The sequence below is a fragment of the Phallusia mammillata genome, chromosome 5 (assembly GCF_965637545.1).
Source record: "Phallusia mammillata chromosome 5, kaPhaMamm4.hap1.1, whole genome shotgun sequence".
In the NCBI taxonomy this organism is placed as follows: Eukaryota; Metazoa; Chordata; class Ascidiacea; order Phlebobranchia; family Ascidiidae; genus Phallusia; species Phallusia mammillata.
In genome coordinates this window covers 22,132,148-22,155,630 of record NC_137256.1, presented here as the reverse complement: position 1 = coordinate 22,155,630, position 23,483 = coordinate 22,132,148, and the positions used below count along the sequence as shown (strand labels likewise).

Genomic DNA, 23,483 nt, shown 5'->3' with positions numbered 1-23,483 from the left:
GTGCAAACAAAAACAACGTTTGTGGTGGAAGACATAATAAATAATGCATAAATATGAGGGCGGTCGCGTTCCTGTCAAAACTGAACGCGGAATATCAAGTTGGTGACATGATGTAAAACTTTTTATTGTCGCCGACGTTTTGCATCAAACGTTATGCAAGTTTGTGACAACAGATAACAAATATTAAATCAATAGTTTGTGGAATTGGTGACTGTTTATTGAACGCATTTTATTGCTTTGAATATTATGGCATGGTTCTGACCTGTGGGTTGCAAAGCGGGAAACATCTTTTGCAGCAAAGATGTTAGGCATGCATTTAATCATTTTTTCTGCCTAAAACATGTTTTGAATCAGGGGAAAATTCGGAATGCTTTTTTGGAAAAATATATATTGAAGATTTTAGAATATTTTTTTAGACATTTAATATATTTAATCTGACTGGTTTTATAGAAATGTGTTCTTAAAATGTTACAGACACGCGCTAGCCGTATACTGTTAATACAGGTTCTTACCTATATTGTTTTGGTTCAGTTTTGCGTTTTGTGTATGTCAGGGAATAAACAAACTCTGTAAAACGATATTAGCGGTTGTTTAAATTTGCGTGATAACTGAATTCAAGATTTTTTCGATGTCTAAACTCATTTGGCCCACTAAGAATTGTTTTTGCAAGGATTACTCAATCAATGCCAAATAACCATAATCAAAAATGCAAATATTACATTGCGAAACCTAAACACGAAATACAACTTCATCTTTCTAAAGTGAGATTTTGAAAAAGGCTTATTTCGTAAGGCCTTGCTAGATATACGTACAATACAAAAATGGCCGTTCGTGTTTTTTCCCTTCTACTGTCTAAATCGGTGGTTCAACTTTTTGTAGGATCGTTAATCAGAGAAATGCTACATTACTTTAATTAAAAAACCAAAATTCCCAATTCTGACATCACACAAGGATGACATCGCAAAAATGAAATAATGATATTGCATTAACCCTAGGTTAAGAACCACTGGTCTAATTAAACGTCAAAAATCACTGTACAACTTGCAAAGAAAATGACATTTCTTTGCGAAATGTACACAGACCTTAGCATTTGCATACACTTGGTTCTGAATAGCACGTACATTTAAGCAAAAGTATCTTAAAATCTGTAAAAACTTGTGAAATCCTTTTAGCAAAAAACTTTAAGGAGTACAGTTGAAAGATGGAAGCGTTCCCGAAAGGACAATATGTCGTGAAATATTTCTCTGTTTTGAAAGCAAACACAACGGTTGTAGTTACGAGTTGAGAACATCTGCTCTTCCAAGCCGGATGAGAGGAGTGCAAAGCTACGAAAACACCACAAAACGTCCGACTGCTCACTTTATAGTCGGAATTCTTGGTGTGGCATTGTGAATTCGAACCGGTTCCAGTTTGTTTTAACAGTATTACCAGTGCCCTGTATCTTAAGGTATAAAATTTTCAGTTGTTTAAGCTTATTGCATTTTGGTGTTTAAATAAATTTGCCCATTTTGAAACAAGGTTGTAAAATAAAGTATTTTTTTTTTCATTGTGGAGGCTCTTTATATTTTCTATGGAAATAGATATGTTGCTGGATAAGAATGTGTTTAAGCTGTCTTTCATTATAAAGAAGGTGAACCAAACATATTTCTTTAATATTTTCAGGAAATAGATAGAGGGTAGGGTAATTTATTCACTAATGATACACTGGTGATGATATCAGTGGTTGTTAGAAGTCTGAAATAAAACAGGTCAAAAAAGGCTCGATGTTTTTCCAATAAAGTAACGGAATTGAAAACCCACTCATCATGCTACATGAATCAAGTTGATGATCTAAAATTAAATCAAAACACACAAAAAAAACCGCTAGCAGCATGTTTTTGTTTATCTCTGTTTAGTGGTTTATAAGAGCGATGTTTGCGATGTGTTTTACATCATGTATTTTCTTGACGAAACGTCGGTTACTTAAAAGTACAAATGCTAAAATCGCACCAAATATAAATGCAGACAGATTGACTGGCAGTAACAGCTTTTTTATGCCATTATAAAATTCCATCATCTATTACATCATGAGGTTATTGTACAATGTGAAAACCCTAGCGTTGCGCAACTCTTAGAACAATGTATTAGCTACAAAAACGTTTCACCGCAATTGACGTTTAAGGGGTGTGGATTCACAATATGTTTTGACAGTTTTATGTCAGCATTTAAACTTCAATTTCATACTTCCACCCTCCGGTCATCCGACGAGTCAAAACAGCGAAAAGGGGAGTTGAAATATTTTAAATTAATTGACGTTTACGGTCGGCAGTCGGCGTTTACGCTGAAACCGCAAAGTCTTAGTCACTGGCAGAAACGGCAGGATATTACCAGGTTCAGGAATTTAGGGAGGGGGGACACGACGGACAGAAATTGAAAAATTGTCAAATATTTAACGACAATTACGCAATGTTTGGTTATTACCGATGTTTCAAACATTTTATCATGTGTCGAGACCACTGTGAGCAACATTAGATGCGTAAAAATATTATTTTACGTGCAGCAAAAATTTTCGTGTAGTTTGACATGTACATGAGTTTCCCGGGTACACCTGGGACCACTGTAAGCAACATTAGATGCCAAAGTTGTGGCCACACACAATTGTATGTGTATCATAATTTTTTTCGTGTTTGGGCATACCCACAAGCTCCCAAAGTGAGGCCACTGTAATTAAGATACGTATACGCTGTGGTCACACCACTTAAGGACCAAAACAAAGATTTTTATATGTCTTTACATTCCCTTAAGCTCATGGATAAACCGCAGTGCGTTGGTGTTTTAAAATGGCTCACTTTCATACCAACGCACCTTCGGGTTACCTGAGGCCTACATTTTGTTTCTTAGATATACTGTATATACTGACAGTGGTGGGATTCAATTTTTTGGTCAGCTGGTTTTATCACAAAAGTATATTTTTCAGCAGGTTCTTGAACCAAAAGTCGATTTACAGTAACCAGAAATGCTAACCGGTTCGCTGATCTCATAAAATTGCGTGAGACGGTTCTATGGGAACCGGTGCGAACCGGCTGGATCCCACCACTGCATACATATATGTATAGATGTGCATACATATTTTATTAAACTATAGTTTAAGCAAAATTGCATAACTTTGCATGCTATGATGTGTCGTTGAAGAAATGAATCATTTACCTCCACTTTGTTCGTCGATTCTGAAACCAGGTTTTTACTTGTGCGTCGGTCATCTTTAGGTTTTTGGCCAGCGACGCTCGCTCGGAGCTTGCCAGATATTTCTGCCGGTGAAATCGCTTCTCAAGCTCGCAGATTTGAATTCGGCTGAACGATGTGCGTGGCTTTTTCTTTTTTGGCGGAGTTCGGTTCTGATACGGATGTCCAATCCGGCGTGTCACTGAAAGATATTTTTTGTGAAAACATTAGATTTTGGTTGATATACATACCGGGCTTCTGAGAAAAAAAACTTATTCAAATGGAATAAAAACTTTTTTTAATAGCATTATTTAAAAAAGGGTTTTATAAGATGGTTGAAAGAAGTTTGAAACTTTTCCTTAAAAATTAAGTATTTTTAAAGTATTATAGACATACATCGCAAGGTGTTTGTGTAACGTGAACCGGTGTTCACTAGAATACAATCGGGATAGTTGGGAAGGTTTAGCGGTAAAGATCTCGCACCCAAACAACTTTCTCTAAATTTCGAGGTTACCAAAATAATTCCGTAACATTTGTGATAACGTACTCCAAACATTCTGTTTTCATTTGAATGTTCACATGCGATAAAACATTTTTTAGAAGTTAAACAAGGTGATGTGTATACCAAACAATAAAGAAAACACCCATTTCTGTGATATTTATTCAAAAGTGTGACAGGAAAAAAGACCAACGTTCAAAACACAGTATTGGTGGGTAGAGCAAAGTTTGTCAAACAATTGCAAATAGTTTTACATACAAAATAAATCTCCGGAATGAAACGTAAAAATATTACGTATATATATCAACTTTATGATGTATTTTAGTTTTGAGAGTTTGTTCGAAGTAACAAAGTAGTGTACAACCTACTCCAAAGCTGTAGATTTCAGTTTGTTTAGTACAGTGCTTTTCAACCGGGGTTCCGCGGAACCCTAGGGTTCCGTACAACCCTTAGAGGGGTTCCGTGAACTTTAAGAGTCGCACAGGGGTTCACAGCGGTTTGGTGTAGCAATTCAAACAAAAATGATTCATAGTGTCATTGTCATAGTGTCAACAGCAATGCTCGCCTGTACAATCTAGTTAACCTTGGTTACACCATTGATCAATTGTGACGTAATAAACACAGTCTTGATACATTTTGGCTAAGTTGCAAGAATGTGGAAACAACCGACCCAAGTAACATGGCAATGCATTTCAGTGAATCGTTTAATTGAAGTCAACTTTTGCGCTTGGGGTGTGTTTTTTCTTTGATACTTGTATTAAATTAAAATTATTTTATGGGGGGTTCCGCAAAGTTTGACAAAACACCTTAAGGGTTCCGTCCACTAAAAAGGTTGAAAAGCACTGGTTTAGTACCAACCGACCAGATAAAAACTAGTCCGTGCTCCATAACAAGGAAAACTGTTGAAACACACCAACTATAGCTACACCACATTAGTCATGGCAGCCAATGGTATTTGTTTATTATTCTAAATCCGAGCAATTATTGTGCAAGCGCCGGTCGTTCAGCCATCGAGCCTTCTATTGAATTCCTACCAAGTCTAGCAAAGCACTATTAGCGTGCGAAAATACATGTCTGGTATTTATCTACAGTTTGTGTTCACCAGCCTGACACAGCGGCAAAAATGTTGGTTGCTCTTTAAGTAAACGTTGTTAAACTGCCAGGCCATTACCAGTGAGGCTACGGGTGTGCCTTTTGCCATGACATCGTGTCAAATACAAATCATCGCCAATTAAACACTTTTCAAAGTGGTTACTAAATTTCTTGTTCAAAAACGAGTTCAATTGATAACTGTTTTATATTTTACAGATATATTCTACTGCATCTACAGATCTATTATATTGTCTCATTCAACAAACGCTTAAAATGACAATAGCCATTGTTAGCCACTTCTGCAACAGAATGTATTTACAATGTACAAGCTATCCAGCAGTTTTATGTTTGAGTAAGTCTTCTTTGCAGGTTAATTGATGACCTTACCGTAACACGCAGATGCGAGAAAATGGCGACATGATTCCTTCAAAGCATTTTAGGTTTAACACCGCAAATTTGAAACTGCCTTTAGTACTTGAAAAGAACCTGTCCTTTGGTGGTGGTTTTGGCAAGTTTATCTAATGTTTAGTATAATCAGAACTTGCAAAATAAACAATTGAATCAAAAAGAATCCACGCAAAACAATTTGGAAACAGACATAGCAAAGTCCGTGTATATAGTGTTCCTAAGTATAGCAATACAGTTGTGGAGATTTAAAATTCATTTTGATAAATTGTTTATTATCAAGAAGCACCACATGGAATTAAACTAATACGATTATCATTGAAACCTACACACGAGCCATGAGAGATCCAAGCATCGCTTTTAGTCAATCCGTTTGTCAAAAAACAAACGTTTTTGAGAATGACACATAAGAATTGTCGAAACATGTTTTTTTACATATATATAGGCTTTATTGTTGTCAAACATTTTTTTAGTTAATTGTGTGGTAAATAATGCCTACCTTTTACGATTTAGAAACCAAAAACAAAACCTGACCTCTTATCATCTTAAATGGTTGTTTGGCCGGAAAGTAATCACATTTAACATGCGGATCGGTAATGAGGACTTTGAAGTCGCTCTGAAAAAGTTTTTTGGAACATCATGCTTAACTTGTCTTAAATATATATGCTTGTCTCTATTGCACGAATTGGAAATGACCGGTTGGCTAGATTTTAACAAAAGAAATTGTTCACCGCATTAATCAGGTATTACAAAACACTTTTGTACAGCAATAATTAGCAACTATGGTACGTTGCTCAAAATCCAGAGACAGAACAGTTTTGGAAGCAACATAAACGAAAGCAATCTCATCAAAGAATGTTTAAACTCAGGCAAATCTCACATTAGTAGCACAGACCACGTTTCAAACCAGTGTCCTCATTTGCATCCTACTATCTGTCTATATATAGTCTCAATAAGCAACTTTGAACACAGGCGAGGATAATCTAAATCACCACGACAAAGCTGACTTGCCCAAAAATAGTATATGCTGGTAATTCACAATGCAGTTTAGTCAACACCGGCTATGGATTGGTAATCGGGTTCACCGGTGCCATCAAAAGCATACCAGAGCGAACGGTGGGTCGTGTTGCACAAATCGGGCCTTCATTAGACGATTACTGCGAAAATCCATAGCTCGTACTAATCCCTACACGGCCGACAGAAGCTATCGCAGATCAAAACAACTTCAAAAGTTTGATTTTGGTAATCGCACCAAGGCAACGGTTTTATCATGAATCAAAAGTTATGATGCCTTGCGACACCAATTGGTTGTTTACTTATATTGTTTATAGATTGTTAGTGAAAAACGTACATTCTATTTGAATACGAAAATGACAATGTCATTTTTTGATAAAAACTTTTTATTTTGAATTAAACTACTTAATTAACATAAAAGTGAATCTAGTAATTTACATTGCAAGACCTTTGAACCTCGCTATCCATCCTTTAGCTATAATCAACTTAACTACATGCCTGTTACTTTGTAAACAAGTGTGGCAATTTTCGTGTAGTTCAATCAGATAAAGTTTGCAATGTATCCCGTTGACCTCATGAAGGTCAGATTTCAAAAACAGTCCTGTGTCTTTAAGAAGTCATGCGTGTAATTGGCAATATTCAGTTAGTGTGAAATCTTGCAACTGCAACCGTTATTTAAATGCACCAGCACCAAAGGCGTCTGACTTTGAATAAACAACCTTTCTTCACAATAACTATACGTTATGTAAAGGTATAAAATCTCATTGGTTGTCGTAAAGAGCGTTTTTAAATTAGTTTAGTTTCGGAGGGTTATAGAATCAAAACAACAGGTAACTTATTTAAAGGGTACACGCAAACTGCCAATATAGAAAGAGACTTTAAATACATATCCTAAGCAAGTATAACATGTTAAGTATACGACTTTTTGTCAAAGTATTTTCAGCAGTCTTTGAGCGACTTTGCGGATAGAACAAGTTGCTCAAAATGAAAACAATTCTTTCGATTTTTAGAAAAAATATGTTGGTGAGGTACAGATATTTCTAACACACGAAACAGAACAAACCCCAACAAAATGGCGCTGGTAAAGAGAGTTCCCTACATACCCAGCCATTACCTTGCGGTTAAACGGCCTTCGTGATTCCTAGACCGTACAAGGGGCGGTTATGAGTTGACCCCACTTACCCCCTCATTTGTTTGGTCCGTCCTACGGTAAAAGCCTATGCGGTAGCACGGACATTTTAATTAGCAGTGCACTGGTAACAAACATAGAAATATATGTTACAGTAACACTTTGCAATACGTGTGATATGGTTTTCATGGGCAAAACTCTATGTGGCGGTTCTCAATCTTGGCATTACCTTTGGGCGTTTCCTAAAATTCGGTAGGCGGTAGACACTTCACCACACAATAAATCGCATATATTGCATTGGTGGATAAAATGACTCTAATTTTGCAATAATTAAAAAGTATGTAGTAAAATAAAAAGATCTGCGGTATGCCATACTTTAAGACTTTTAGATTTGATAGAGGAATCTTGGTAGACAATTTCGTCAGCCTAGTACTAATTACAAGCGTTTTTCAGCAAACGCAATGTTACCAAAACATGTAGACAAGTCATGACAACTTTTAACAAATCGCTATCATACGGTTTACTATTATTGCTCAAGTAAGCCGATATTATGTATTTATAATTACACTTAAGTATCAACACTCAAACCATTGATACTTAAACCATCTTCAACATGACAACATATTGAATAAAACATAACCACCAAAAGGTATGTGTATATGGAACACCTGTTGTTATAAACTCTACAGCGATAATGTTGATAGTTATACATTTAGCAAGAAAATGCCTTCACTAAATACACAAGTTCTGTATGTATGCTTCAAATCAACCTGTTAGTATTTAGTAATGTTCGAAAACATAAGTTACATTAGAATACACACACTTCTCACAAACTGCCGAGAACAGAATCAATTGAACAAAAAAGTATTTGAGGGTAAACATTTCGCGTGGCTCTACCCAAACACCAAAGTGATTATACCGAAAAGAATTAAAAACTTTCTCACCACAAGTTTCGACATAAATGTTGGTAAATGAGAAGATAGATTCTATATACTCGTATAACGTACCAAGCATTTTTTTTTGGTCAAATGTGGTTTTTGAGGTTAGCGCCAGAAACTTGCATGCGCCATATAGAGTGGATTTAGATTTTATGTTGTAGTTTCGATTGTACTTTTTTAATCACTGCAGATGCGTTTTTGATTTTGCTCTTTCAAACTATTTAAGGTTTGCAAATACATAAAAGCGCAAGAACTTTATCAATTTGTCTCAAGTTTGACACCAAGACAATTTTCACTAACCTAATCCAAATTAAACGTTTCATAATTTGCTATCGTTTTAGTTGCATTTTTCCCTAAACAAACGGCTACAACGATCTAATTTTGTACCTTAATTGCATGCCTACTATTGAATGGACAGATCTAAGTTCTCAAACCAGGGATCATCTGTTACTTGGCTGCAGGGTAACAAAAACAAACTTAATGACTCACAAGCTATTCTTTCCCGTCGACTTTCCATCCAAGGGAATGTTAAGAGGGAAGGCCTGGACAGTTGTCGATGTGGAGGCATCCGAAGTAAACTTCCATTCGCTACTGACACAGCTGCAACCGCTGAGTCAACCGCCGCAATCGCCGCAGCATGCTGATTTAAACCCGATTGGGAATTATTACAAGTAAACGCCGGACCAGGAAGACTCGAAACCCCGCAGGAAGCAGATTGTAATCCTGAGCTTAACAAAGCCGCCGCTGTTGCGTAGCCATTGCAGCAATTTCCATAGCATTTTGCCGCCGAAAAAGCGCCCGTATAGCCACCTTGTTGGGTGTTTGTCCTTTCGTTGTGGGCACAGCTTGACCCTTGGGTGACGTCATTGTTGCGTTTTGCGTCACTACCGTTTTCGGCGTCTTGGTGGTAGCGACAAGTGCTGTAGGCGGTAAAATGGCGGCCTGGGGTCTGTTCGTCTACCCCTTTGGTGCGGGGGTCGTCCGACTGATGGTTCTGCTGGTTGCCAGGCGAACCTGAGTCGGATGAGTTCAAGGACGGGTAGCCGTAGCAACCGTTGCCGTGGTTACCGACCGTATGTCCATTTGTTTTGTCATAAGTGTTAGTTGTTGAGTCCATGTTAAATTTTTGAGTGTTGTTGTTGTCCAAGGGGAGGTGAGGCGCTGAAGGATAGTCGTGGCCGTAAATACTGGAGCTACGATTTCCATAGCCGTGATAATAAAAAGAAGAATCTCGAAGTCGACTGTTGTAATATTGACCATTGTACAAGTCGCCACCCCAGTAGTTGCCCAACTGCGGGTAAAAGTATCCATTACCAAGGTTGCCATTGCCGCCGCCATTGTTGGCATTGTTCAAGTTTCCCTTGTCAGCAAGGCTAGCACCTTTGCCCTCGCAATACGGGTTATAGCTGTATGGTTCACGATTATCTTCGTCCATTGCTGATCCGTCAGAGTTGGGGCTGAGAATCTGGTTAATGCTGAAGGATATATTCTCCTGGCCTTGCAAATGCGGTGGCATGGGTCTCGTTTGGTGCATTTTGCAGTGACACAACAAGTTCAAGGCCTTACAAAGTCAGCAAACTGTCAGTTATTATACTCGAGCGACCATTTTGAAATACACGCTGTTCCTAAGAATGAAAGCTAAACAGTGATACTTAAACTTACCACACAAGCTTATCAAGATGTCAAGTAAGTTTAAAGTCAAGAAAGTTATGTAGTGCGTAAATGCTTATCACATTAGCATCAACTTTTTGTATTAAACGATTTCAATTTCTTCTAATGTAAACTTATTTTCATATATTCTACCCTAAACTGTTAACCAACCTAGCAATGCAGTCATACTGTCATTTAAGTACTTTCAAACAATTACAGCTTGATCAGAAAATATGAATTCACCTTCCAATCAGCCCTTGAGCAGTCTGTCTGCCTAGTGACTAATCTCTTCTTGTCTTGCGCATTCGACTCCTTTACGCTCAATTCAGCCTTAGGAAACCTTTTTCTTGTCATTACAGATTCTCTCCGTGCCAGACTGTGCTGCTAGCATAAGGGAAGGAATCGACCATTTTGTAATGTTTATTCCACAATTGGAATTCGATTGTTGTTGATATGGGTAGCTAGGCTCATTGTGCTGGACTGGGAAAAGTTGTTAAATGCCTGGCGCCCAAAACAGCAACCTCCTTATTTTAATTCATTTTTTAGTTCAGTAAAATTTACAAGATATCCAATATAATTCGTTTACTGACAAAAGTGCAAAGTCTACATAGTTAAATTGGTTTGCAAACTTTACCCAAAAAAGTAAATGTTTAGTGGTCACAGATTGTTTTTGAGGACAGCAGATTAAACACTTGATTTTTAGTAATAAACACTTGCAGTATTTCTGGGTTTATTAAAGATTTAATACACAATAAAACTGAAAACCTTGTTACCGGTTTACGAAAAGTCCCACTTCGAATTACTCTTTTACTAAAGTATAAAATGAATTTACAATCAAATCGAATCTAAACAAATCTAAACAACCAACATTTTAAGTTACCTGTGCAGATATAAAAACGATTTAAAATAGTTGGAGAGGCCAGACGTCAATCATGTTACACCCAGAACGCATTAAATTCAAGGACCATCGATCAAAAATGCTTCTCCCATAGAAGGTGTGAAATTGGTGACAGGCGTAGCAGATTCGGTTAATTTCGAAGCGCGCAGTTTAATGCGCTTCTGAAACGGCGATTTACTACACCCGTTTAACACAGAACAAAGTATATCGAAGTAATGTAAAAACCGTTTATGCGATACCGGTTGAATATACGTTGTCTACAATAAGTGTGAATTTAATGAAAACGAATTTTTATGTCTGGTAACTGCCTTAAAGTATCAATCGAAGTATTTTAGTAAAGCGTTGTTAACAACATAGCGGAATGACATATTGTTGGAGCCGTTACTTGTAACAATATGATTCTCAAACCTATTATTACGTTAACGTCGTCCGTTTAAATAAGAATATTGTTTGGCAGCATGCAGACGATAAATTCAAAGCAAAATTAAACGTAAAGATATGAACAAAAACAATTTAAAATTCAGTGACACATATACGATCAATTTAGGCAGCTACCTAATAGAATTTTTGTTTTATGTGTAGGATTCGCCGAAAAACCTGTTTTAACAAAGTTTGGGAATTTCCATTTCGGTCTATTGCACACGTTTTGTAACGTTTTACAAATTTCAAATGTTGCTTTTATAAGTCGGTAAATAAAATGTTTTTTTTTATGAACGACCATTAATTGCTTGTTTATCGATATGTAAACAAGGCAAACAAAAGGTGCATTTTGCAGTACATAGTGATCCACATATTCTTGTAGGATCAACGCATAGTAACTTCTCGTTCACAAACATTTCCATCAGACTATTGTGCTACCATTTATATCGTCAAAATGGCAAATATGTCCACTCGTTGCCTCGTTGAACTTAACTGATCTTAATACTGACAAAAACTAAGACTTATTGCCAATGCAGAAGCAAGTGGCGCATAAACATGCACAGTAGGCAAGCCGAATTCGGTCTACTTGTAATATCCTTCACTATGTCGGCACACTGCGATATGCTAAAGGGACACAAACGCGCACAAAATGAAGTCCTATCAGTTCGCACGGGGCTGTAGAGCATTCCTCAACGAATTAGCTCCCCCCAGCGGACCGCGGGCAAAAGATCAAGTTCAAAGACTCTGCAAAATCGGTAATCAGCTGTTTGGCAACAATGATCAGGCGCTAATGGCAAAATGCCGCCGGATTAATTTCTGTTCGTTCGGTGGGCACCCTGTGGCCGTCTAGGATCCGATGTCTTCGGGTCCCTCCGATAAGCATCTCCTCAGTTCCGTCATCGCTGGCGCTAATGAGGCGTGACGTAACACCATCCGAGCGTGACGCTTGTTGTGATTGGAGGATTTCAACTTCTCGCCACCGCCGCGTGGATTATTGCCAGTTTTATTAGCGGATGAGAGTACAGATTTTGCACGGACGCGGTCGAATGACTAACCTTATGATACTACTTGGATTAGTTTTATGGCAAGAAGTCGATTTCATAGAACAAGGGAAGACGTTGTTTGAGAGCATTGCTTCTTAAAGAAATATATGTAAGCCTTTACTTTGTAATAATGTGCACATCTTTTTGCAAAATTCCACTTTAAATAGGTCAAACAATCTTTGCCAACCCCATAGAACCGTGTGCAAATTTACATTTTTAATGTGCACTCAAATCGCTGATAGAAACTATAAGATTAATGTGGCATTACAAGAATAAGTGGGCCGACACAGAATTGACAAAATACTAATAACCTTTAACAACAGGGACAAAGCAAAACCCATTAGCAAACATTTTGCCTATTAGTTATAGTGATTCCATCATAGTTAAGATTGTAACAAATACAGGCATTTGCCTTCTTAGTTGAAGTAACAATTTAACAAGCTTCTCCAAGTTGGTGAAAATCAAAGCACAAAAAAGGCTTCTCGCAAGCAGCTGTTTACAGCACTACAGGCAAAAATCAACGAGGCCATTCATTGTTGGCTGAATCCAAGTTTTAGGCCACACAGGAGCTGTTTGGCAGCAATTTTCTGCCATCGACAGCCTGCCACCCAGTACTTCAAAGCCGATGTTAAGCGCCTTGTCCAACTGCGGGGTTCTATGTACAAAACACGACGGTATATCTCCTTCAATTAACGCCCTCTCAGCTTACCAACCGCCGTTGAAGCCGTCAAAATAATTCCCAATCGCCGTGTTGTTTTAGTGCCCGAACAGGCATCGCTTATCGAAGGACGTCTCCGGGTACATCGTGGCCACTACTCGGCCCACGTGCAGTCCCAATCAGCGCCGGTCTCAATGGGCCGTAGCAGGTATTTAGCAGTCAAAACGCTTTACACAAGCTGGACTTTAAAAACCGGTGATTACGGCCCTAAGCACGCGACACAACGGGCAGTATGACATCACAATTCAAGTGGTGTCATCCATCACAAGTGGTGACGTTTGACGAAGCGGCGCACGCAGGTTTTGTTTTATTTGCTTGTGATATGATTTTGCGTTTACTTTTGCAAAATGGACGGCCAATTGAGCAGCCTGTTTTGTATGACAGGCCATTGGCTTATCGTCAAACCACTTCCGTAGCATGGGCCTCTGGTATTCATTTGCAGTCATTTCACCGTGAATTGGCGTTTTTCCGCCTTGGTCAGTTTCTGTCGGTGCCGAAACGATGCTCTTTTGGAAAATCAACTTAAATTTGCACATCTGAGAGCACTGAATTGTGCCTTCAACTTTGTCTCGCTTTATGTCGTCTCAACGTTGCGCAGCTATTTCCAACTTGATGCATATTTTAGCGCTATTGTGCTTCTATGATTTGTTCCAGCCGGCGAAATAAACCCAACTCATGTTTTTCTCTTAGAAATGCAGTAACTTTAACATTGTGTGTTTTAGTTTCAAGAGAATGGACAATAATATATGTTTTGGATGTAGTTGTATGTTGTTTAAAACTAGGTTATTTTAGTACAAAATGCGGCATATGTGGGCTTCATTTACAAACCCTTTTTGCTTGGCAGAGTTGGAACACCAAAGCAAATCGCTTATTTGTGTTTTTCAAAACAAACTAGATTTTTTTAGAGCGCTGTTGTTGGTCAAAAATTATAGGCAGCTGAAATTCAACACGAAATGTTGCTTAAATCAATACGGACAAACTTAAATAATACTGATTCTTAACAGTTTGTAGGTGATTCCACAAACAGGCGGGGAACAATTTAGGCAAATGCTACAACAGCGCCATCGAGCGACAGAAAAAAATGCATGGCAGACAATGCAGCATTATTGTCACATACACGAAAGGTAAACTTTGTCGTTTTAGGAATGTTTGCTTTTCTTAATAGCCAAAGATTTACGCATGTTGAACAACTTTAGTATTTAAGATGTAACCTTATCAATGCCCATGCATTAAACCGCCTTCAAAAGTGTCAACAATTGTGATAATACGATAAACATTACAGATACAAAAGCTTTTAAAGCTGCTCTTTATAAGACCCAATATAAACGACTGAATATGGTTATAATTACAAATTTTCCGTGTTAGGTGATTGCAAAACACAGACGTTACTAAACAACAGAGAAATAAAAAGGTTGCGGTTCTCAAACGGGGATTTTTTACCCTTGCGAAAAAAAATTCCCTGTTGTGGTAAAAGTATGTCCCGCGAAAGTGATTTCTTGCTAATAAACCATTCGTTTTTGTGGTTGTTAGGTCTTTATACGTGTGATTGAGTTTGTAAGAGATCATAGGCGTAAGGAAAATGATATTACAACTGCGAAATTGGCATTAAAATTCGTGATGTTTCATACTTACACATTTTGTGAATAGTTTTGTGACATCGTGTTCAGTTTCACTTAAACATGTCCTCCAATTTAAGGTGTAAATGTTAAGGTTGCTATTTTGGACATGAGAACAATAAGAATGCTTACAGGGGCTGCACGGTTTCGTGTTGTAACCGTCACTGGCATACTTGCTCTGGTAGCTATTATATACATGTATAACCATAACCAATCTAAAGATAATGAAGAAACTAACCAACTTCGTATGGATCATCAACTTTTGGCTAAAAATCAAAATGAGCCTTCATTGAAACACAGTACACTTTATAAACCAACCTGGGAGTCTATTGACAGTCGACCACTGCCTAAATGGTTTGATGAAGCAAAGTTTGGTATTTTTATTCACTGGGGAGTTTACTCTGTACCAAGCTACATATCAGAATGGTTTTGGTGGGAATGGCAGGTAAATTGAAGTTAAGTGATTGCAACTGTTTGTGACTCTCACCTTTATTGAGATCAATAAAAGCATTATAATAAACATTATGATACCCATTAAGTATATGTCCGGTAAGTCTAAAACTGCAAAAAAATGGGACTAAGCGACCACTTAGTAGACAAACTAGGCTAAAGGTCTTTTATTGGATTGAGCGCGGACTAAGCGTCCTTAGTGTAGGCTAAACAAGCTAAGTGTAAGCTAAGCAGGTTTGTAGTTTTAGACGGCACCTGTGTGTCCTGAATTGTTACATTAATAAATGTGGTGCAGATAAGTCTGGTTAATTGCATAGTGGTAGAATTCACATGTTATAACCACTATGTTCAGTTAATAGCATTGTGATGGTAAATCTAAACTTAATATTTGTTGGTAATGAACACTCATTTATTGCTGATGCAATTCAGTCTGACTGCATAAAAGAGCTTGAAAAATTGTAATTAAGTATGTGATTTACCTCTATTTGGTATGCTGTAAATATAAACTGTTTGTTTACAAAGGGACCTAAGCCCAACCCCGATGCAGTAGAATTTATGAAGAAAAATTATCCACCTGAATTTACATACAAGGATTTTGAAAAAATGTTTACTGCAGAAAAGTTTGACCCCAAACAATGGGCAGATTTATTCCAAGGTATTAAAATATAGCTGCTAAAAACCTGGTAGTATTGCAATGAGCTGTGTCAACAGTCAATCTTTCAAAACATCCCACTAATGCGGTATATATTAGGAAAAATAACTCTAGATTACAGTGACAATGTCATTAGCGATTGGTAAAATGTCTACTACAAAATGCATTAACTATGTACACACTATATACACAGTGGTGGGATTCAGTCGATTCGCACTGGTTGCATAGAACCGTCTCATGAAATTGTATGACATCAGCGAACTGGTTAGCATTACTGGTAACTGTTAATGGACTTTTGACTTTTGTGATATAACTAGGTGACAAAAAATTTGAATCCCAACATTGTATATGCCACATTTCTGACAAAAACAAGGAAATTACCTCTTTCTGTAAATTGTAATGGAAGAAAATAATAACATGATGTTTTCTCACAGAGTCTGGTGCAAAGTATATAGTTTTAACAAGCAAACATCATGAAGGATTCACAAATTGGCCATCACCATACTCAGAGGGTTGGAATTCAGTAGATGTTGGTCCGCATCGTGATTTAGTTGGTGACCTCGCTGATGCAATTCGAGGCAATACTGACTTAAAATATGGCCTGTACTATTCCCTGTATGAGTGGTTTAATCCAGCGTTTTTAAGGTGAGGTTTCCATCAGGAAATAATTTTTACTTCAAACATGTTCAAACTGTAAGAAAAAAGCATTACCGTCTTCTGTATGGCAATGTTACTACAATTAATCATCTTTTGTTCCACTTGTTTCTTATAATGTTTAGCAAATGATGAATTTTACAGTAGATGTTTTTCCTGGCATTTTTAAATTTTCAATTATTGTTTACTTTCAGTGCCAGGCAAAAAAGACACTGCTTTGGTGGTAAATAGTGCTCTGCTATCCAAAAAACTTGTTTTCTTTTTAAGTGACAAAAAATCAGACTTCAAAAGTTCTGAGTATATCAACACTAAAATGGTGCCTGAGATGACTGATTTGGTAAACACTTATAAGCCAGATATAATGTGGTCTGATGGAGATGAAGGCCCTGATAACTATTGGAGATCAACAGAATTCCTTGCATGGCTGTACAATGAAAGCCCAGTGAAGGTATTATTGTGTTGAAATATATCGGAGTTGGACTTAAAGCAACCTAAATAGATTTTAATGGTAGCAATGCACTAATGCTACTAAATTCAGGTTACCATATTCATATAAGCAAAATTCCTGATGGTTTTAATAAATATCTTTGGCAACACCGAACTGTTGTTTTGACAGGGTTTTGTTGGCTTTCAAGATGACTTTCTATTCATGCTAATAAGTTGTTTCGCATGTATGTAGGCTGTATTGTGCATCAGAAACTGCACAGAAAACAGTTAAAACATAAAATTTTAAGAACTACTATAGGTTAGGCTACTAGACACTAAAATTCCAGGCATTAGGAGTGTTTTTAAAACACTTTTAGACACAGATTGTACGCCCAAATTGCTAACATGTCCAGGAAATTCCGGATGTCCGGGAACCCTACTATAAATAGGTCGTTTTTACACTTTGGGGCCTTCAGGTAAACCGTTAGTAAAGACTGTAATATGATGTAAAGTTTTTAAAATGATATTTAGGATACACTTATTGCTTTACACAACTGATCCTGAAAAATCTTGGTTTTAGTCATACTCATGGAGTCAACCAATGTTTACTTCCTAAAACATAAGTACACAAAGACAACAAATAAAATTTTGCACAATTTTTTTTGTGCAGGATGTTGTGGTGACAAATGACAGGTGGGGAACAGGGAGCGCATGCCGTCATGGTGGGTTTTATTCCTGTTCAAACAGGTATGACCCAGGTATTATTCAGCCCCATAAGTGGGAGAATTGTATGACGGTTGACAAAAAGTCATGGGGTTATAGAAGAGATGCAAAACTTGAAGATTATTTGACAATTGAAGAGTTACTGTCAGTAAGTTATACATATATATTTGTCACAGTACGCCAGGCCTATTGAAGGGACCATACCAAATCAGTCGGTCACCAAGCATTCACCACCATATGGCAAGGCATAGACTAGAAAATCTAGCGTGCGGTGGGATTCGAACCAACGGCAGGAGTCTATCCTGGACTCGCGCTCTACCAACTGAGCTAAACTCAGTGGAGAATCCGACGAAAGTTAAATCACAAGCACTTTGCCTGCCTTGTATGCTGCACTGCATAGACACTTCAGGGCTGATCCCAGTTATGAATTTATGTTCATCTTATACATATATTTGTGTTTGAATAGCAAGTTGTGATGTTGTTAATGCTGCACATTATTAAGTTTGTTGGACGAAAATTGCAGACAAAGATATTTTATACAAGTAAAACACCACATGAAATAACACCAACATGATACCAATGTTGCAAAGTGTTTATACTTTTAATGGGATTTAGAGCTATTATAACTTGTTGCATTGCACAATAAAAAAGACAGTCATATAATGTTTGTGACCAGATGATGATAGTCACCATCACCCATCCACCCACCCACCTAACATGTCTAAAATAACTTACATCTAGCTGTCATGAAAATTTAGCATTTTTTAGCTGACTTGCTGTTTAAAAAGGTCAAATAATTATGGTTTACATTGACTGAAGGGGAAATTTAGACAGAATATCAGGTTTACATAAAGAAAACCAATGTTTAACACACTGCTTAATCAATTGTTTTTGTGACTATAGTCAAGTAGAATCGTATTTCCTTGTTTGTTTGTTTCATTTTTCTAACCTAGGTGGGCGGGCAACGCCTGAATCCATTATGCTCACAATGAGTCCGCAGTCGAGCTGCCTGTTTTATTGCAAGTCCGTTGACCATTTTTTATTTGATTTTTTTTCGGCAGTTTGTGACTTTAATTTAGTTCAACCCATCAGGAACCACTAGGTTGGAGCAATGCCGCTTAAGTTTCCTGCTCAGGGAAACACAGGTAACCAAGATAGGAAAAAAAGTTAAATTGCGTCATTTTAACAAGGATCACTACTAGTATGTTAAAACTATGTTGAAAGTAAATAAGTATATCTACCTTTAGACACTCGCATCCACTATTAGCTGTGGGGGAAATCTTCTAATGAACATTGGCCCAACTGCAGAGGGAACTATTCCTCCAATCTTTAAGCAACGCCTGAGAGAAATGGGACTTTGGCTGAAACTTAATGGACAAGCTGTTTATGGAAGCAAACCTTGGAGGCAACAAAAAGATAAAACTGCCACAAATGTATGGTTTACAACAAAAAATGAAAAAGTTTATGCTTTTTTGCTCTCCTGGCCTGATGATAGGCAAGTTGTTTTGGGAACTCCAGTACCAACTCCAACATCTGTTGTTAAGATGTTAGGCACTGAATCAACTATTAAATGGTCCAAAACGAGTGATGCTATTAGTATCACTTTACCAGAAAAAAGTCCTTGTCCCTGGGCCTGGGTTCTGGAACTTACTGGATTTGAATAGTTTGTTTGGTTATGCTAATGGTGCAAATGTTCAATCCATACTTTAATACATTGTTTTTAAATTATAAACCTTAATTGTGTTGGACACAATGCATTTTTTATTTGTTTTAAAAACATTATTGCAGTAAAACTATCAAATTGCTGAAAAATTCGTTAGTTTTCAAGGTCCCCAACTGTAAATGCTTGAATTGTATGCAACTGTGTTATTTTTTTGGTGCTCTTATTACCGACTTGTTCATAAATTGTTCGTACTGAGATTAAAACGTAAAACACGAATTGTACCTGTGCGGAAAACAATCCTGGTTCCACAAAGTATGCTGTAACAACACAAGTGTTCTGACGGTGCTGTGGCACTTCTATTGAATTATCTTCTGTATAGTGAGGTAATAGCGCATTTTTTATGTTTTGATTTGGTCATAGTGGAACCAGAGCCACTATATTGACTATAGTGGCTCTGGTGGAACATAGAATAAGTTTCAATCTTATTTTTTGTTTTATTGCTTGTAGAAATTTAGATGTTTTCATGTTCTTGTTGCTGATAAACATTTTCTTTTTTACAGTCTATCGAAGGCCTTCTCGGCCCCCAGTAAAATAGCAAACGACTATCACGGGGGTCGCGACCCACACGTTGAAAACAACTGTTCTTAGGGGTAACTAATAACTATAATAAATTTGCAATTGAAACAATAATTGTTAAAAAATATGATTTCTATGTAGCGGTGGTTTCCCACATATCAAAACAGCAACATTTCATGTGGTTAAAGGTTTGTTTTTATTTTTCGTGTTTCAAGGTGAAAAAATGCAAACAATTAAAGATATTGCACGTGGTGTTTGGGACACGATTCGAATGGACGACGTAAAGAATCCCAAACGGCGCAAACCGGTTTGTCGAGAGTGTGAAATTATTGGAAGTGGAGCGCTTGGCACAGCCTCAATTTACGTGCTTCATATAACAAAAATGGGGCGAATAATGCCCTATCCAGGCATAACAATTAGCCTAGGTAAGATAAGATTTATTTAAATACTTTTTCCTAAAAACTAGTTGACTAGGGTCTGCAGATTTATGAATTAATTAAACCCAAAGTCATTGTGAGAAAATAAGATAGGGTTAGAAACATTTTTACATAATACATACTGATAATAACATAATTGTGAAAAAATATCAGTTTTCCAGGCAAAAGTTGTTAAACACTCTTTTTGCAGTACAACTTTCAAATCTTGTGTGACTTAAATTAAGTCATTTGCTCGATAGGAGGGACTTTATTTTTTGGGGTTCATTTGATAACTTTAACAGACACTTGCACTGAAATCAATCACTTTTGACATTGCAACACTACTTTACACACACTGTTGTAAGAAATGTTTGTGCCCAGTGTTGTTTTTAAGGTGTTTTTCTCCAACGGTTTCCCAAAATTTGGACTTGCAACTACAGTACTATTTTTTGGTATTTAAATGAAACACTTGTGGTCTCTTAAAACTACTTAGCGGTCACCCAAACCAAACCTTAAAAAAAACTGTTTGTGCCTGTATGATTGTTACACCTCTTAAATGTAGTTAAGCCATTATTACCATGTTTAAAAACATGTTAAAGGTAAAGTTCCATTTAACCTAAAATTTGTTTTCTTTTCAGTGTTGGCTTGTGCAGCGATATCTTTAATGTTCAGTTTTCCTCCAGACGAAAATATTTCAACCCACTTACCAAGTAAATATGCATAGTTTATTTTTGTTGTGAACCTGCTGGTTTTGTGACAGGCTGGCAACTTAAAAGGTCTTTGTTTTGAAAAAAGGATGTGTTTGTGTAAATACTAGTGATAGTTTTTTGTCACCTGGTTCTATCACAACAGTCATATTTTTCAGCCGGTTTTGTTACAAAAAGTCCATTGACAGTAACCAGTAATACTAACCGGTTGGCTGATGTCATAAAATTCTTTAAGACGGTTGTACAGAACCGGTGCAAACCTGCTGAATCCCACCACTGGTTATAGTGTACAACAGCTTGTTTTTAAAGATAGTATATTTGTTTGATTTTCTACAAATGAATGCCATTTAACATACTATATTATCAGGTATTCAGAATAAACCATCAGACTTTCAACATCGAGGAAAAAATGATTGAATGTATTCATTTAATTTGTAAAAAGTAAGGACTGCTACAAGATTGCAAACCATTGCAACACTGGTCAGCTTGTTTGTGGAAATAAAGTTGTTTCAAACCACTTATCTTGTTAAAATGGCTGCCAAAAGTGTTCTCACATGTTGCATGCTCAAAGAATATTTGACGTTTTTAGAGCCAAGTGGTTAAGGCCCATACCCACTAAATATCCAATATAATAATTATAGCGTTGATAAAGGTGTTCGGAACAAAGAAACAATGCTTTGTTGGTAAAATTGTGTGTGAATCAATAAAAAAAAGTTACCGACCAAAACCAATACAAATTTGTAACAGGTCTATGTGGTCAGTCTATGTTAGTAAAACAAAATGGACCCATTTTAGGGGAAGTCACTCAAAAAATATTTTCCAAGATGCCTTTTCCAAATACAGAACCATAAAAAAGTGAAAAAAAGTTAATAAACTAATGGGTTTGCTCACAGCAAAATGAAAAAATTTCTTTTTCCAACAAACAAACAACTTTAAAAACAAACAATAGTTTGTAAATATACAGGAATGTCCATTCTGTTTCACCCACGTAACCAAGTGATTGAAATGATTAAAAGTGTGAGAATCAGTAAAATATGGGTTTGGCTTCGTAAACAATACAACAACTAATGAGAACAGCCCTACTGGTTGTCCTGCTTTGTTTCTCCTACATTACTGATCAGGGATGTGCCGAGCCGAAACCCGAAAACTCGGCACCGATTTGATGCTCGGTGTTCGGCCGAGCAGTTGCACAAACTGACCCGAGCATTTAATTTACATATTCATCCCGTGCTAACATACTCCGTTAGATGGTGGAAAAGCGTACTTTTAGGGCCCATACAGCGTGGCGACGCAACGGATCTTAAAAAGCTAACTACGATTATCGTCCGCATACTATGTGGCTTATTCGTTTGTGATTTCTTCATTGAGATTCTGTTTAGCATTAACACTTTGCTACACAGTGACTCTTTGTTATAACACGGTCATAAGAGAGCAACTGTGTACGTGCAAAATGCGTTAGTATTGTATGGAAAACGGTAACCCAACCCCTTAAGCTACAATTCTTGTTTCTTGCAATGACTTCATGATGTTTACTTTGCGGGTGACCAACGCGTGTGATTGATTGCTCGGACGCTACATTTTTCAGTAACTTAAACGTTCATACTTGATGTTCTGCAAGTAAGTGGTGGGTTGTTGGGACGCTATATTTGCCAGTTCATTCTACGTCCACATTTGATGTCCTGAACTTTTTTGAATTAGCAAAAACATCTAATTAATAACCGACAACAAGCAACTTTTTCTTTTTCTATGAAAAAGTCTATGAAATATACTGAACAGTTTCATAATTGAACGATTTGAGTGTAATACAGTAAACTACACGTAATACAATATCCAAGTAAAAAGTCCCTACAAAACACGAGCTTCCCTTAAGCAAAGCAAATGAAATGGTTCATACAAACAAAGGCCAAAACTTGTCCTGACTTGCTGCACCATTGACACATGGCCAGTTTGGATTACACGTCAGAAAAAAACAACGCGAGTCCTTTAGCGAAACGTTTTAAGCGTATTAAATTACAGAGGAACTTGTCAAAATTGGAGATTCAGTATTGTCTATTGTGCTAGTTGTGTCAGTTGTTCGTGGTGCTTTGTGGTTTGCTAGATTGTAACATAACTTACTCGACAACTAGTGTATGAGGCCAATGTTTGTTTCGCACACGAGCAGCATAGAAAAGTGTTGTGGTGTGCATTTGGCTTAGCAAGTTAGTTGCAGTTTTAAATGAATGGCGCTTGTTTAACGCATGTATATATGTATACATTAGTGTATGCCTGTTGTACGTTACGTTGTTCCAGTTTTATTATGCCTATTTGAGCCACTAGCCCAGCAGCCAGTATGTCCCGGTTATTTGGTTGCTCATTACTTTTCTTAATAATTGTTATCGTTTACACGCCTGAATCGGGTTGCTTATTTTCAATCTTAAATTTTGCTTCGTCGAAAATAGGTGTTTCCACAATCATAGATTGTATAAGGATAATTTTTTTGGCTAACAAAGTGCGACCATCTGTAGTTTAATTCGGCTTAATAAAAAGAATAATACCACATTTAAACGTCATAATATGGCTTTAAGGGTATAGGTTTTGCCTTCGTGAACAAAAA

At 37.1% G+C, this 23,483-nt stretch overlaps 3 protein-coding genes across 3 annotated transcripts; 2 read left to right on the top strand and 1 right to left on the bottom strand.

Annotated features, from left to right (window-relative positions):
* Nucleotides 1–8,681: 8,681 nt before the first annotated feature.
* Nucleotides 8,682–9,794, bottom strand: LOC145229695 (uncharacterized). The gene has a single exon (XM_080095028.1). It carries the CDS (start codon nucleotides 9,792–9,794, stop codon nucleotides 8,682–8,684), a length of 1,113 nt encoding a protein of 370 aa, XP_079951154.1.
* A 4,880-nt stretch (nucleotides 9,795–14,674) lies between these two features.
* LOC145229935 (alpha-L-fucosidase-like) lies at nucleotides 14,675–19,843 on the top strand. Its single transcript, XM_080095274.1, has 7 exons — nucleotides 14,675–15,068; nucleotides 15,596–15,728; nucleotides 16,160–16,370; nucleotides 16,647–16,827; nucleotides 17,476–17,676; nucleotides 18,776–19,574; nucleotides 19,752–19,843. Exons 1-6 carry the CDS (start codon nucleotides 14,733–14,735, stop codon nucleotides 19,190–19,192), a joined length of 1,479 nt encoding a protein of 492 aa, XP_079951400.1. The 5' UTR covers nucleotides 14,675–14,732; the 3' UTR covers nucleotides 19,193–19,574; nucleotides 19,752–19,843.
* Nucleotides 19,844–19,923: 80 nt separating this feature from the next.
* Nucleotides 19,924–21,639, top strand: LOC145229936 (uncharacterized). Its single transcript, XM_080095276.1, has 3 exons — nucleotides 19,924–20,192; nucleotides 20,822–20,893; nucleotides 21,258–21,639. The coding sequence occupies exons 1-3, from the start codon at nucleotides 19,991–19,993 to the stop codon at nucleotides 21,305–21,307; spliced, it is 324 nt and encodes a 107-aa protein (XP_079951402.1). The 5' UTR covers nucleotides 19,924–19,990; the 3' UTR covers nucleotides 21,308–21,639.
* Nucleotides 21,640–23,483: the final 1,844 nt, after the last annotated feature.